The following is a 15,936-nucleotide window of genomic DNA, read 5'->3' as shown; positions in this document are numbered from 1 at the left end:
CATCACCTTCATTGTAAGGCCAGCGAGAGGGCTCACTGTAACCAACTCGTGATCTGATTGGCTATCGCAACTGTCTATCAACTGTAAAAGCCCCCCTTACTCACACAGAAAAGTCGCCCGCACGATTGTATCTGAAGGCCTCGGACTAATAGTGCGTGCTACTGGTATTATGAAATCCGAGCTAGCGGAATTCTGATTGGACAAAAACTTTCACCTAAAAATACAACACTCAGATATAATATGACATCAAGGTGAAGAATATGATTATGATTTCTTGATTATGTTAGGCCAGCAGAGAAAGCCTTGACTGCCTACCACTAGTGAAATATAATAACATGCAGGTAAAACAATCAAATTCTTCCAATAGATGACAGAAGGAACGCAAAAATGTTCTATGGCCTCAAGAATAAAGCATACAAAAGCTGCACATTTCATGCCTTTGCAGCCCAAAAAGTTCAATGATTTTTTTTTTTTTGCTTTATTTTGGAACGTGCTCATTGGAGAGTTTGGCTGCTGTCTGGTTTCCATGGTTACAAATGGGTGCAAAGCCCTGGAAGGTTGAAAGTCAGCTTGACTTCTATTAAGCCAGGCAGGACGTCCAGCAGGAGGGGGCTTATGTAAGTCATTGGTCCTGGGGGGGATTTGATACAACCGCAGAGTGGCCAACAATGCAATTTGTATTTATTCTGCATTTGTCGTCTCACATTGCACCGCAATTGCTCTTGCTTATTGCCCTCATCTAGCTTTCGTCTTTCCCTCCGCGTATTTCTACATAAAGTATTGAAGCTTGACTTTGGAGGCTGGGTGCCTCTGATGGGCTGACTGATGCACAATGACACAGGGCCCGTAAAAGACATTTAACTTGACTGGACTCGCGTTATGTAACCGCAGAGTGGGTCTCATGCGCTGGAACTTTATTCTCTTAAAAAGTGCTCCACAACCAATGTGAACCGGTACCGGGCTGCACAGAGAGACACATGGAAAAAAATACAGTGGATAGTTAAAAGGCTACTTGTGCAAATGTCAGGTTTAAAAAAAAATTTAAAAAAAAATAAATAAATAAACATTTTGGATCCATTTTTTTTTTTTTTTTTTTTTAGATTTTTTTTCAAAGTTTATTTTTTTGGGCCAAAAGTAAGGCTTGGCAAAATCATGGAAACAAAAAACAAAAAAGTCAGGAAAAGCCTACTAAAACATCTGAAAATTATTTGCGCTATATTAGAGAGTCTTTAAATGGTTGCAAAAGTGTGTGCTGACTCTTTTAACATGAGTTTGATTGTTGATTGGTTCGTTCTGAACACAACCACATTCCAGTTATATGAGGGTGTGCACACTTCTGCAAGCACATTGTTTCGGTTTGGTTTTCACTTCCTCTCGCAAAACGATTTTGTTTTTCAATTCGGTCAATTTCATTGTGCAGGTTATAGGCAATGGTGGAAAATGTTTTGTTTTTTTCTTTAATTATTTTTGTCTTTTTACATAATACGGCACCCCCCCAAAAAAATTCTGAGATTTCTGAAAAAGGGCTGAATCCTTTGCTTACATTTCAAGGATCCTCTCTTTATATAATCTGATTTTCTGCAATGAAAATGATCAAAACTAAATTATGAAGTCGACTGGACATAAGTAACGCACTTGATTGCTCGCCAAAATGGGACTGGCCCATCGATGAGTAACAAACGGCGCTCGCGCATAATTGCAACAACTGCATTCAGCACAATGATGAGTTTTACAGTGTTGTCTTGAGATACAATTTGAATCTGTTCCCTGACTCAAATGAAGCATATCTCATCTTCCCCCTTTGAAATGAACAGAAAGGCCATGGATTCATTCCAGCCTTCTCCCAAAAACAACCCCAAAATGTTTTTTGTATTTTAAGTATGAAAAATAGCACTTTAAGATATTGTACTTTAAAAACACAAATGTAACGACACAATTAAAAAATAATAATTAAAAAGAATGTTTTTACAAGCTGGGATTATTTATGTATTTATTTTAAAGTGGTCATATCTGAATATTCCCAAAATGTCTAAATGTGTTGCTGCACCGTTTGTGTTCCAATATCAGCTTTTGTGTTGCAGCTCTTTGTGTTTACATTTTTGACAACCAGCCTACTTCCCCACCTACGCCCCCCCCCCTTGCCAATTGTCCTTCATGCTCTGTGGGCCAAGGGCAGCAGCAGCACTAATCTACCGCAAACTCGATGCCTTTCTCACTCCATCGCTCTTCTTCTCACTAGCTTGCCCACCCCTTCTCTCTCTCTATTGATTGGCCCGAGTGCCTCCAGCGCGTCCGTTTGAGCATGTGTGTGTTGTCAGCACTCACGCAAGTCAAACAAAACCATCGCATGCGAGGCCCAAAAGTCTTTTTACCTTCCTGTGTCACATGTCTCGTTTAAAGATAACTGTGGGTGAGTAATACTGAAGTAAATATAGTTACAATAAAACCCGGAACGTTCGTGTCTGAAATTAACAAAAATACCGGGTACCACATAAACAATAAGAAACCACTTATACATAACAGAGTTATAAATTGTACACGTTTTCTTTAATAATTGGCTTGCTTTGGTTTGTGTAAACAACAAATCTAATAGAGGCCTAATTTGTAATACACTTTCCATCTTTGGCCCAGAAGAATGACCTGTACAATGTTAACTTAAGTCATATTAAATATGGTCACGACTACACAAGAATAAGCCCCGGAGGTTTACAAATGTTGTCCCAGGCCTTGTAGTCGGTTGCTCGAGGAGAGTCGATAACATGGAGCGGCTCACTAGAATGGTGAAGCCATTAGTTGCACTGGAGACGAGCGCAAACATTGCTGCATATCTGCCCGTCTCTCCTGGGGCAGCATAATGGCACAATATACTGTATGGCGTGCTTATGTAACTGGGGGAGGAATAAAAATTGGCAGCCCGCTCGCCCGGTGGGGGTTAAAGTGAAATCAGATCAAAGCTTGCGCTCACTTCCAGCCATGAACTGAGAAAAGCTTTGTGTGTATTAGAGACATGACCACACAGGCTACAGTGACTCTTAACATTTACAGAGGTGGCTATCCGATGCTCGGCTGCTGAACCACTGAAACAGTGGAAAGAGAACATTACAGACCCACAATTTTTTTACACACACACACACATATATATATATATATATATATATATATATATATAAAGATATATATATATTTATATATTTATTTATTTATTTATTTGTTTGTTTATTTATTTATTCATTTATTTTTTATTTTATTATTTTTTTTTATTTAAATAACTATACCCACACATATAAACACATTTTTACAGTATAAAAATGCACCTTTTAAAGAATCATTGGTGATTTCAGAAGTGTGTGTCATGAGCATAAAGCAATAGCTGTCCGTTTCAAAAAAGCCCTGCAAAAAAAAAAGTGGCTTCCGGTGAACCCTAGAAGAAACAGCAAGGTTATATGAAGCGGATGTGACACAACCAAACGTCCACACTCCCTAATATGTCAGTGCGCTACTGGCTACTTGCGTTCGTGTGATAAGTGGAGCTGTGCAGGGTCCCAAACACGCACACACACTCACACACACACACATCAATAGCTCCGTGTGTTCACGCAGTGCAGCACAGATGTTATGGGGGCGATCAATAATGTCGCTGATGGGCGTATGGTCACTAACCTTAATGATGCTTTTGTTGACAAGCTGCCGTCTGACTAAAGTGCGAGTTTATGTTGTTACTGTGAATCGTTTTGATTGCCGACGTTTTGTGCGGCATATACCACACATAAATGTTTTTGAATACAAACGAAAGGCCCGCGGGCCACATCCGACCCAGGACATCATTCTATGTGGCGAGCAAAAACTTGCTACATTCACTCCCCATACTTCTTCGTCCATAACTAATTTATCATGAAAAATGATAGCCTAATAATCAAATGCAAGGGTAATTACGGAATATTATGGCTCTGTCCTACCCTAATGGTTTCCCTTATGAAACATATTACATAACAGAGCAGAGTTGAGCCCGCTTTTTAGTCTCTAAACAAACACAGTGCAGCTCTGGCTAGCGGATGTCATTGCTAACTTTATTTTTAACATACGTACTGTATATATTTTTGACGAGAGCAAAAGAAGAGTGGAAGGGACAATTGTGGTAGACCAAGAAGTAACAATGATTGGTAAGGAAGATGTTAGAAAGGCACTAAAAAGGATGAAAACTGGAAAGGCAGTTGGAAGCATCTATGAGAGCAGGCGTGGGCAAACTACGGCCCAGGGGCCACATGCGGCCCGTTAAACGTTTTAATACGGCCTTTATTTGGCGTTAATTAAAGGCACTTTAAATGGTGCCGGGCTATTTGAATGTGGTCAGTTCGATCTGAACAAAGCCAAATTCGTTATAAGAGGGTGTGCAGACTTTTGCAGCCACATTATCATTGTTAATATTTTACTTCCCCTTTCAAAAAGATGTATTAATGAGCAAGGGTGTGTAGACTTTTTATTTCCACTGTAACCTTCTCGTGTTACAGCCTCAATAAATCACATGACTGAAATATATTGCAAAAAAAAAGTAGACAGAATCTTTCGGGTTTCATTCTTTCACCATTTATTAGTTCACCAAATACAGTGAAAATGGCATCATAATATACAATGACTCATTCTTAGAATGTCATGACATATTTGTAGATTTTTTTATTTATTTTTTTTTGCTTCATAAAATGATGTTCCGATATTGAAAATATTAAGGGTTCATGCACAACAAACCATATCCAGTTTCTTTAAAATGATGGTAGAAAATAAACCAACTTAAAAAAAAACACAAAAATAAACCGTCATGTTCAAAATGGGTCAAATAACGACGTGTTATTTGATCGTACTCGTAAACAGTGCAATATACTCTAAAACTGCCATTTTCTAACAAATTCATCAACGAAGCTCAAGTCACAGTATACGATTTCTTACTAATAGTTGAACATCGATGTGTGCAAAAACCCAGACACATTCAGTTAGTCTTTAAAAAACCTCCGAGCTCTGATAATCGAACGAGAGCAGTCGAGCAAAAAAAATGAACGTCGTCTCGTTCCCCGCGTCCTCTCCCAAGTAGAAACTTTTTTTTGTTGATGAACTGTAAGACCATATCCGAGCATATCATTTAAATAACAAATATTTAGATATAAAAATACAAATATGACCTTTCTGTTTAAAAACAAGCGTGCCGGGAGGGGGTAAGCGTGGCGGCACCTGCGTTGGCACCGGAGGGAAAATTCATGCATGACGTAAAACACCATTAATTGCAAAATAAGAATATCCAACGTACAGTGCTACCTTGACTTACAAGTTGATCTCGTTCAGTGACCAAGTCTGTAACGCTCAAATACATTTTCCCCATTGAAAAAAAATTGAAATCCCATTTGTGCAAAAAAATCACATATTGTATAAAACATAACACAAGAGAACGTAACGTATAATTAATTTGTCGGCACTTCTGTATGTTGGTGCCTTTAAGGGGCGTGGCTTAGTGAGCTCAAGTCAGGTTTGTCGATCCATTTGAGCAACTGAGCACAAGTTGTGGTCGACAGCAGCTCCTTTCGAGCGCTCTCGTTTTTGCCTTTTTTGTCTTTCACTGTCCCGTTCAATAAAATGGCTCTCCTTGCCCACAGGCGAGGGTTAGAAAAACTGAACTATGACCTCATGTAATCTTTTATTTTAGTGTGAGGATATGAAAATAGACCTTGTTCCTCGCACTCTCTGATATTGTATTATCACTTTACTATGAGACAAAGCAAGATTTTTGTGGTTTGGGGGCAAGAGGGGGGCAGTTGCATAAAGCAGATGATAACTGCCTCTTTGTGTGTGGGAGTGTGTGGGGGGGGGGGGGTGTCCACACATGCAAGCATTCAATTCAAGTTCATCCAATGAATTAATTGCTTCAATTTTTTTGAACACTTGTCTGAACTTGCTCGCAACACAAGGCAAAAAAAACCCATATATATATATATATATATATATATATATATATATATATATATATATATATATATATATATATATATATATATATATATATATATATATATATATATATAAATAGAGCAAGCGATGGTTTGTAACTTGAAATGTTTATAAATCAGGGCACTTGTAAGTGAAGGTACCACTGTATAGAACGAACGTTCTGCGTATTAGTTTAGATAGTGACTTAAATCTCCACATTTTGGCCAACGTTTGTTAAATAATTTAATGCAAATAATTATAATTATAAATATACTGAACAAACAATAGCAACGCAGTATTTAGATTTCGGCTCCTGTTTTTCATGAGCAAAACGAAAAGATCTGAAACTTTTTTGATGTACACAAAAATGCCTGGTTCTCTCAAGTATTATTGGTGAGCACTTTTTCTTTGCCGAACTCATCCAATCCAATGTAATAAAAGTGCACATTTTGGAGTGGGCGGGGCTGCTCACCTGTGCTGTAATCATGCTTTCTAATTAGATCTAATTAGATTATCTCGGCCAAAGAGAACATATATTTAAACGGCTTTGTGAACCATTTTTGAGAGTAATGGCCTTTTTGTGTAAGTAGAAAGAGTCACCAATCTTTCAGTCCAGCTCATGAAAAATGACTGCTGAAACAAAAATGTTGCATTTATATTTTCATTCAGCGCCAAAGATATGTGCAGGTGCAGCTACACGAACCTGCCACTTTAACCACTGGTGGATAAAGCCAGAAAGAAAACCTGCGGCCACTACAGAAAATATTAACATTGCACCATCCTCGGATATATGTTTTTACATACAATCTGGTCTCCTTTAATAAGAAGTAGACTTGAAAGTTTGGTTGGTCTGTCGGGGGGGGGAAAGGGAAGATTGGACGAGGTGGGAGGGATACCAAAGCAGTAGAGAAGCAACAGGAATGCATTGGAGCAGTGCTGAAAGGACAGCTCCCCTGAATGCACCATCTACACAAAGGAAGGGGGGGGGGGGGGTCAGGGGGCTTCTGCAAACGGAGCCTACTGTACAACGTCGAGCTTCATCCCGACGCTTGTTTTTGCTTGCGTCTGGCACGGGGGACAAGGACATAGCGGCGGGTGGTGGTGTTTGTTTTAATGACAAGTTCAGCCATCGTCTTTCATAACAAAGTCAGCGCACGTCGAGACGCCACAGTCGCCGTCTCGGTACCAGCCAGGGTGTGGGGGGGGGGTGGGATTTTCTTCTTCTCGAAAAAGAAAACAAAAAGCAGGACTCGTTTTTGGAGGATTGCCAGCAATATCCCACGATGAATCTTTCCCACTCCTCTTCCATCCTTCTCTTTAGCTTGCTTTTCCTCCGCCGCGTTTCATCCCATCGTCATCCAGACTGCGCGTGTCGCTGTCGTCGTCTTCTTCTCCCTCTGCAATCCTCCAACATGCACAGCCGACAAGTGCTTCAAATCGGTGATCAAAATGAAAAGAGTCTGCAAGGCATCGCTCTGTGGGGGGTCTTTAAACGCCGGGCGACGACTTGTCTGTCATCCCCTTGAGGACCTCGTCTATTCGGTCGTCCTCGATCACCACTGTGGAGGGGGGGGGGGAAATGCATTTTATTAGCTTTATCTTTTTCTTTTAAATTCATTGATCACAAGGCATTTAAAGAAAACAAGGGAGTACACCTAAAACAACTGCAGTGGAGCTCCCCCGGTTTTAGGCTTAATGTCACGCATAACACGCAAATGAAAATCAGCCATGCGGCAAATTTACTAAATGCTCCTTGAATGCATCACGAGGTCACGTGTAAACAGTCCAAGTGACAATTAAGACATATGTTCCTGGAAATTCAATGCGTCAAGGGATCGCAGGGAAACAGTATGATAAACAATCACGTGACAACATAAAAAATGTGTGGTTCTCATGTTCCTGAATACATCACGAGGTCGCATTGCATGATAATCAAGTGGCCTCTTAAAAAATAGATGTTGTTCGTGGCTGTATCGCGAGATCGCATGTAAACCACCTGACAAACAATCAAAACAGTCAAATAAGTGGCCAAATAATAATACTGCATCGCAAGATCACATGTAAACCACATAACAATCAAGTAGTCACGTTTAAACAAATGCACCAGTTGGTCCTTGAACGCATCACAAGACTACACCATGCATTAATTGAGTGTAAATACAATAAATATTTGGTGCCAAAAATGCAAAGCAACGAAAAACAATTTGACATCCGTTTACCTCGCTTGGCTCTGCCGATCTGGCCGAGCTTCGGGGGTCTCTTGGCTTGCGAGCCGGCGAAAAAGGCGCTTGTGTCCTGCAGTCCGCAGGTAAAGGACATCTGGCTGACCTCGCTGTCCGCGCCGTAGCCGCTCATTTTCCCCTCGTTGTATGGCAACACCTCGGACATGTTGGCAGACGGCTACTAGTAGATTCGAGTCGTCCTTTGTGCAGCCTTAGATCCCGTCGTGTCAGGGACGATGTTTTTTATTTTATTTTATTTTTTGGATGGAAGTCTTGATGGAAGTCCCGGGTTTCAATGGTAGCTGTGAGTTGGGTGGCCCCCGTTTGGCAGCTGCAGTTGGAAGATGCGTGGATGAAGAAAGAGTGCGTGCGCTCTCCTCCGTTGCTGGCTGACGTCTGGTGAGAGAGGAGGAAGATCCCGGGATCATAAAGGAAACCCAGGCGGAGCGGTGAAGTCATCCATCCGGGTTTGAAGAAGCGAGTGTGTACGCGGTTATGTGTGTGTTGGGGTTGTGGCGGTGCAACAGTGCCTTCAACAGGCGAGAAATGGAACTGCTGGGGGAAAGGGAGGATTTCAAGCTATTCTTGTTGAAGCTCTGCTGAGTCAAAACAAATACAACATTGATACATTTTTGTTCATGATTTTTACCCATCCATCCATTTTTCATACTGATTTTCCTTTTTAGGGTTGCAAGTAGGCTGGAGCCCGCAGCCTGTTGCAGTTAGTCTGCAGGGGAAATACAGGTGTGCCTTAAGATACAAAGTTAATTTCTTAATTTTTTTAATGAGGAAATAAACACTTTATAATATTATACTTTATATTGCATTAAATACAGTGGATCCCCATTATTTGCAGGTGAAAGAAATTGGACCGGCCTGCGAATAGCAAAAATTGGCAAATAATGAATGCCCGCTGAAATACAATACAAAAATAAAGAAATGAAAGCTAAACCCTAAATATTATTTTTATTAAATAGAAAAACGGAGATATTGCCCCACCAAACACCTAAAAAATGTAAATAAATGTGTCTTGTCCAAACCCAAACTGGGAACCCTGTGTGTTTTAAATACACAATTTGCAATTCGCTTTGTTTTTTCTTTAGTTTGGCAGTCACTGTCAGCTGAGAGTGGCAATAAACAGCCCGAAGACTTGTTTTTGAAGAACATTTACAAAATATAGATTTCACCACCCCCAAAAAATTAAATAAATAAACCTCCCCACTAGGGGGCATGCTGGCATGGCATTTTGGGATTGCTACGATACTCAGAGATGCATTACCCAACGTCACAGCTCTCAATAATTTTTCTTTCATCACACGGTTATTCGTCCACTTGATAGCAAACTCCCGCCACCAGCTGCCAACCATCAGATCACCTGATTCATGCTGGGTTCAAACAAGGGACAGTTATGATGTCATCAGTATGAGACACAAGCTGCGCATTGGGGCGCGAGAGAGATGTTGACTGGCTTGGTGCCGCAAGGCCACCATGCTCTACTCTACTTTTTCTCTTTTTTTTTTACGCAAAACCGCCGTCAATTCCATCATTATTGGACTCAGTCGGAGTCAATGTGATTTACTTCCCGGCTTCTCTCTTTCCACTTTGGCAAACGGCACACGTAATGATCCACCTCACTCAATCAGCAGTGCACAACTGACAAGGAACAAGTATGCGTGTGTGTGTGCGTGTGTGCTCTTGAATCATTGCCTCCAATTACAAATGAATCACCGACATGCTGAGTCACAACCCAGCCCCCCCCCCCCTTCCTTTCAAAAAGCTCCTATTGATGCGGAAGTATACACACGCACACGCGCGCACACGTTTCTGATCTAAAAGCCGAGAAAACAGCAATAACAAGCCAAGAGGGAGAGTCAGGATTGATCCTGAGAGTATCTGCCATTATAGAGCTTTATATTGAGTGGTGGTGGGAGAGACACAGTCGAATTTTCACATAGTGTGATATGAAAGAAAAATGGTCATTCTTTCTCTATATTGAGAATGCACGACGAGGTTAGCACCTTGAAAGATACTTTTGAACAAATTTGCCTCATTCGCCCGACAGCTCACAATGATCAACGGTGTTTGTGACACTGTGATAATGCAGCATCAGGTGTAAAGAAACCACAACGGCACCATAAATCTTCATAAGTCATAGACCACACATTTTGTCCAAATGAAGCTCCTCAACTCACGTCAACATGGTTCCTTAGCACCAAGATGTCACACAATGGCAGTGAAGCATTATCGTTGGCCAAATGAGGTTCATCAACACCAGCATAGTTCCTCTGTACTATGATGCAACAATATAGTAGCAAAGCACTGCTTTTGTCAGAAAGAAACTACTCAACTCACTCCGACGTAGTTCCTTCGCACCAAGACGCCATCACGTGGCGGCAAAGCACTACTTTTGTCCAAATGAAGCATCTGAATTTATTGCAACATACGTTTTTGGAACCACGATACCACAGTAATTTTGTCTAAACTGGCTTCAAAACGCTTCCTCGACACCAAGGTAACACCAAAGCAATACTTTTCTTCTTCCTAAATCAATGAACCGGTGAATTTCCCAGTTCACTGTGAGGAAACACTGTCAACACTTGCATTCAGAAAAAGCATTTACGGCAAATAATAATACAATGTTCTTATAAATGAAACCCCGTGTGAAGGCCTAGAAGGTGACCAATGCTGTTTTGGTTTGTTGACAAGTGTCTTGTGTTTAAAGTAGGTCACCTCATCCCACGTCTCACTGCACGCCCTGAGCACATGGCTGACACCGGCTCTCTCTCTCTCTCTCTCTCTCTTCTCTCTCTCTCTCTCACTCTCTCTCTCTCTCTCGCTCTCTCGCACTCTCGCTCTCTCTCTCTCTCTCTCTTTCTCTTTCTCTCTCTCTCTCTCTCTCTCTCTCTCTCTCGTTGCATGCGGTACTCCTGTCAAAGCGGCTGCTGATGCTGTCAAACATCCGCCCCTGCGCTGTCACACACATACGCACGAGCACACACACAAGCACATCGAGTGATGGGGAATTTAGTCCAGTTGAAAATCTGTGACACGTAATTTTTTTTCACCTCAGTCTTTGTTTCTATAGCAAAGCTTTACCATGTTGACCTGAAAACACATAACATTATACATCTATTACATGGCAAACTGAAAATCCCGCTTTTACTAAGGGGACTTGCCAGTGTCGGGCTCTTAAAATCATGATCACTCACATTTAGAATGAAATGCTTTGCTGGTTTGTTGATGACCTGCCATCAAGAATGTTTATTGTGATGTGGCACAAGTCCAAATCCAGAATTTATTCCAACGGATATTAATCTCCCGCCAAGATAAATGGCCCAAACGAGCACAGTTATTAATTAGCACCGCTCGCACTGCCTCCATCAATAGAAATTTAGGGTGTGCAGCCGTGAAACTGCTGCCCATTAGAGAATAATCACGTCGTCCAAACTGTTTTGTCAGTCATCAAACGGGATTAAAGAGCATTTCAAAGTGTACGTCAGTTAAATGCGATTTGGCTGGAAAGCATCCGTTGGCTTCTCCTGGCAGGTTGTTTCGTTCCAATATATGAAGAAAGGCTGCCATCTAGTGGTAGGAGAGGAATGACATGTCATTTTTCAATCGTTTTTTTTAAGGATTATCTGTAAATTCTTTTCAGAGTTTTCAGGATTACATTTATTACCATGTTTCATTCACTCATTCTCCAAACCACTTATCCTCACTGGTTTATTTGTTTAGGTGAGAATAAGAGCGTCTTTGGGGAGTGTTTTTGATGGGTGTGAGAATATTTTGGGTGATTTAAATTTTTTTTTTGTTGTGTGAGTTTTATGAGGAAGAGTTGTGTGTAAGAGTTTTTGTTGCGTGTGGTAGGACTGAGAGTCGATTTAGATTAGGGGTGTTTTGGTGAGGGCAAGTTTTTTGGCGAGGGTGAGAGAGTATTTTGTTGCATGTTGCATTGTCATTTTTATTTAGGTGTGAAAGTATTTTTTGTGTGTCATTTGTTTTAGGTTGTGAGTGGTCTCTCAGTATGCACAAGAATTCCTTGATGAGTTTTTATTTCCTGTATGAGGTTTTATTCGCATTGAGTTTTTTGCGTGTGTGCAATGTTTTTTTTTTTGTAGAATGTGAGGGGTTTTTGCTGTGTGTGTTTTTTTGGTATTGTGAGGTTTTTTTTGTTGGACTTTTTTTGGTATGAGGGGTGGTATGTGAGAGATTTTTTTTCCTGCCTGTGTCCTTTTGTTTTGTGTGAGAGGTTTTTGTGTTGATTTTTTTTTTGGGTGTGATAGTTGTTTTGGTATGTGCAAGAGATTTTTTGGGTCGGTTTATTTTGGCTGGGTGCAGCACACTTCTCTCTCTCTCACTGCTGTGCTGGTGGCCCTGCCTGCAGAAGCAGATTGGGCTGCTTTAACATGTTATAAATCACGAAAGTTGTTCAATAAATATGTGCTCAAAGGCATTTAAACAAAGTCAAGTTTTGGACTTTTTATTTTTCAAAAATTTTACACCATTTTACCCCTTTTTTCAACACATGAATATCGGCTTCAAATACCAGTTATCGGCCTCCATGATTTCTAATAATCAGTATCGGTATCGGCCCTTTAAAAAGCATTTCGTTTGTTCAGTAATAAAAACTCGGAGCAAGCCCTGGAGACATTATCGGAGGTGCTTGTGGATATGCTCATTCATCCAGTTCCATTTAATTCTCGGGGCATTGAATCGATCGTTAAACTTTCATTATTGGACACGCGTCAGACCGTCGGATTCCAAGAAATGGTGATTGTCGTTTTTAGCCGACATCACTAAATTAAACGTGATTACGCAACAGTGATCTGGCTGAGTCTTCGGTGGCGATGCAGCAGCTGTAGTAGCGTGTCGGAGATCTCGCGGTAGCGCAGCCCGTACAGATAAGGAGCAAAGGCCCTGGGAAGCAGCATGAACACGCACATGTTGACCGTGCTGAGCCACACTCGGGCATCCTGGCTCACGTTTTCACTCTGAAACAGGAGCAGCTCCAGGGTGAAGACGAAGCCGGGGGCGAAGTAAAGGAGGAGCAGAAACCCGTGGGCCAGCACGGTGACCCGCGCTCTGGAAAAGCGGCTCTGCCAGATGCCTTGGGTTCGGGTTTCCATGTAGAGGCGAATGTAGCAGTAGAAGATGAGCACGGCGCAGATGAGAGCGCCCACAAAGAAGTAGATGTTAATCCCCGCCGTGTTTTTGGCCTGAATGAAACCCAGAGAGATGAGGACGAGGCACACGGCCGCGTTCCCGTACAGGTTCTCCCTCTCCATCTCCGTCAGGATGACCAGCGTGAACGGGTAGCTCGCCGCCAGCACCCACGCCCCCAGCAGGATTCTGTGGGTTCGAGCGGGCGGGAGTAGGTCGTGGTAGTGCAGCGGCCAGCGCACGGCCGCGTACGTGTCCACCACCATGAGGGTGACGGTGAGGATGGCGCAGCAGTAGGCCGTGACGGTGACGGCCGTGACCAGCTCGCACACCAGCCACGGGACCTCGGCCTGAGCCGCGTTGAGGATGGCGGTTGCCAGGTTGAGGGTGAGGAACAGCATGTCCGCCGCCAGCGTGTTGGCTAGCAGGAGGTAGCGCGTCTCCCGGCGTAAAGCGCGAGAGGCGAAGATGCACGCCAGCAAGACGGGGTTCACCAGCATGGTGGCCAGGGTGACCACGGTGGTGGGGATGAAGAAGAGCTCCAGGTGCCACCGTCGAAGGCTCGCCACCCATTCCAGTGTCAGGTTGGTAATCAGGATGGGCTCGGTGGCCATTTTGGCTTTCGCTATTCTTTAGCTTTTCAAGTTTTTCTTTCAACAGCGTCCTGTTGGTAGATGGTAGCAGCATTGTTAATGAAGGGGATCATCTCAGAATATGGACAGTAAATGTGAAAATTAGCATTCTTTTAATACAGTATATGGTTTGTAAACATGTATCAGTTACAGTAAGTGTAAAAGGTCCACACACCCCTGTTTAAATGCCAGGTTTCTGTGATAAAATGAGACCATGTTCAACATTTTTTTTAAATTGAACATTCAATGTCACCTGTAACCTTTAAAACTTTTGGAGCGAGAAAAAAAGAAAAAAAAAAAGAAATACTGTGTTTGCACAAGTGTACACACCCTCTTATAACAGGGGCTTCAATTAGAATTAGACAATCACATTCAAACTAATTCATTGGAGTTCATTCACACCTGCAAAATATACGTCTTTGACACACCCCAGTATAACATTAACAAGGTTTATTTATTTAATTTTTTTCAAGTTCGGCTGGCCGGATTAAAATGTTAACGGCCCCCGGGCCGTAGTTTGCCCACGCCTGCTTTAAGTAGTCTGATTTCAAATTTGCCTCTCAGGGCCAACTATCTGGCCGATAACAAAATCAGCAATTTGCAGACTTTTGATTGGTTGGTCAGACAAAGTCAAGCTCGGCTTGCAAAACACATCTGTAACTCATTAATACTTTTAATCTTTGGAAAGTATATTTTTTGGGGGGAATTATATTTGTTTTTTGTCATGTTAATGATTCTGTCTGAAGTCTTAACGGCTCCAGATGACCTAAATTGCGCAATTGTATGATTATGTTGCAGTGATATTTTTGCTTTGACATAAATGGATCTGTTGAAAACAAAACTGCCATTTGGAACATTTCAAATCAGAAGGGTGTTGCTTTGAGATAATAGGACCACCGTGTGTTATATAACATTTAAATGTATGCAGTTTGAAGATGGGCTCAGCCCTCTGTATATGACGTCAGTCTTGCTCATAATATGCAAAGTCTAATTCATTGTGAGGCTGATGGGAACAAAAAAAAAAAAACATCCATTGTAAAAATATCAATACAATACACACATATTGTGACTTTTAAGTACTATCAGGATATCTAAATTACACCATAAAACATTTAAGACAAAATAATGAAAATCGATATATCTATTAAGACTTCAACATCCTTATCTACAAATAATTGCCTTTTCTTACCTCACGTCCATGCGAGCGCGGTGCACGTCGCGCGTCCATTCGAGCTGAAATCTTGTGTAAATCACAGGGTGTTTTTCTGCCGCCTGAGCTTATCTGATGTGTTCCTTGTTGACCCGAACAGATGATTATGGCGATGCAGCCAAGCCACGGCCACTTAGCCGTCACATAGTAACAGGGTGGAGCTTTAACAACATTACTTACAAAACGCTTTTTACTTTTCCAGCGGCATCACATAATTGTTGAAGGAACTTGCGGGAAACTGGACTTTTAGTTTGCATTGGAGTTAAAAGACGCAGTTAGTGTAGGCCTCTTGATATATTTAAAAAATAATAATTAAAGGCTGACTTAAGATTTTCACAAGGCCACGCAAATGCGGAATTATATTTTGTATAAGTTGTAGAATTACAAGTGAATATTAGGATATTATGACTCATCATTTTCCAAGGATGTCCGAGTTTTGTTTGTGCAAAAGATAATTTTTTTTTGTAAATATCAGTTTTAATTTGCGTGGAAGGGGGAATCACAAACAATTCAACATAAGAAACATTTCAACTGGACGCTTATAATGGCAGGATTCATTTCATAAAAATATTAATTTTGCATGACAAAATGACAATTATATTTTTATTTTTAAATTGATTACAAGAAAACAAATCATTTAGAAGAGGTGCAAAAAAATAAGTTATATAATATAACTTCTGACTATAAGTATTTTTTCCAACCCCAGGGAGTTAAAAATGTTTACTTGCAAAATTACAACTTT

At 41.3% G+C, this 15,936-nt stretch overlaps 2 protein-coding genes across 2 annotated transcripts; both read right to left on the bottom strand.

Moving 5' to 3' along the window:
• Positions 1 to 6,068: 6,068 nt before the first annotated feature.
• On the bottom strand, positions 6,069 to 8,510 carry camk2n2a (calcium/calmodulin-dependent protein kinase II inhibitor 2a). The gene is made up of 2 exons (XM_088312174.1): positions 8,190 to 8,510; positions 6,069 to 7,529 (listed from the first exon to the last, which is right to left on the bottom strand). Exons 1-2 carry the CDS (start codon positions 8,356 to 8,358, stop codon positions 7,459 to 7,461), a joined length of 240 nt encoding a protein of 79 aa, XP_088168300.1. The 5' UTR covers positions 8,359 to 8,510; the 3' UTR covers positions 6,069 to 7,458.
• A 4,272-nt stretch (positions 8,511 to 12,782) lies between these two features.
• Positions 12,783 to 15,370, bottom strand: LOC148326102 (putative G protein-coupled receptor 148). Its single transcript, XM_088311319.1, has 2 exons — positions 15,174 to 15,370; positions 12,783 to 14,016 (listed from the first exon to the last, which is right to left on the bottom strand). Exon 2 carries the CDS (start codon positions 13,964 to 13,966, stop codon positions 13,004 to 13,006), a length of 963 nt encoding a protein of 320 aa, XP_088167445.1. The 5' UTR covers positions 13,967 to 14,016; positions 15,174 to 15,370; the 3' UTR covers positions 12,783 to 13,003.
• Positions 15,371 to 15,936: the final 566 nt, after the last annotated feature.

The sequence above is a fragment of the Idiotropiscis lumnitzeri genome, chromosome 12, assembly GCF_059441095.1.
Source record: "Idiotropiscis lumnitzeri isolate Australia: NSW breed Sydney's pygmy pipehorse chromosome 12, RoL_Ilum_1.0, whole genome shotgun sequence".
NCBI classification, from domain to species: Eukaryota; Metazoa; Chordata; class Actinopteri; order Syngnathiformes; family Syngnathidae; genus Idiotropiscis; species Idiotropiscis lumnitzeri.
The sequence above is the reverse complement of the archived record's forward strand: the minus strand, read 5'-3'. Positions and strand labels throughout refer to the sequence as shown.

Bases quoted from the DNA above. Each gene is read 5' to 3' on its own strand.
- camk2n2a (XM_088312174.1), bottom strand. From the start codon at position 8,358: ATGTCCGAGGTGTTGCCATACAACGAGGGGAAAATGAGCGGCTACGGC. The intron at 7,530-8,189 runs GTAAACGGATGT...CCCCCTCCACAG, and splicing joins GATCGGCAGAGCCAAGCGAG to TGGTGATCGAGGACGACCGA.
- LOC148326102 (XM_088311319.1), bottom strand. From the start codon at position 13,966: ATGGCCACCGAGCCCATCCTGATTACCAACCTGACACTGGAATGGGTG.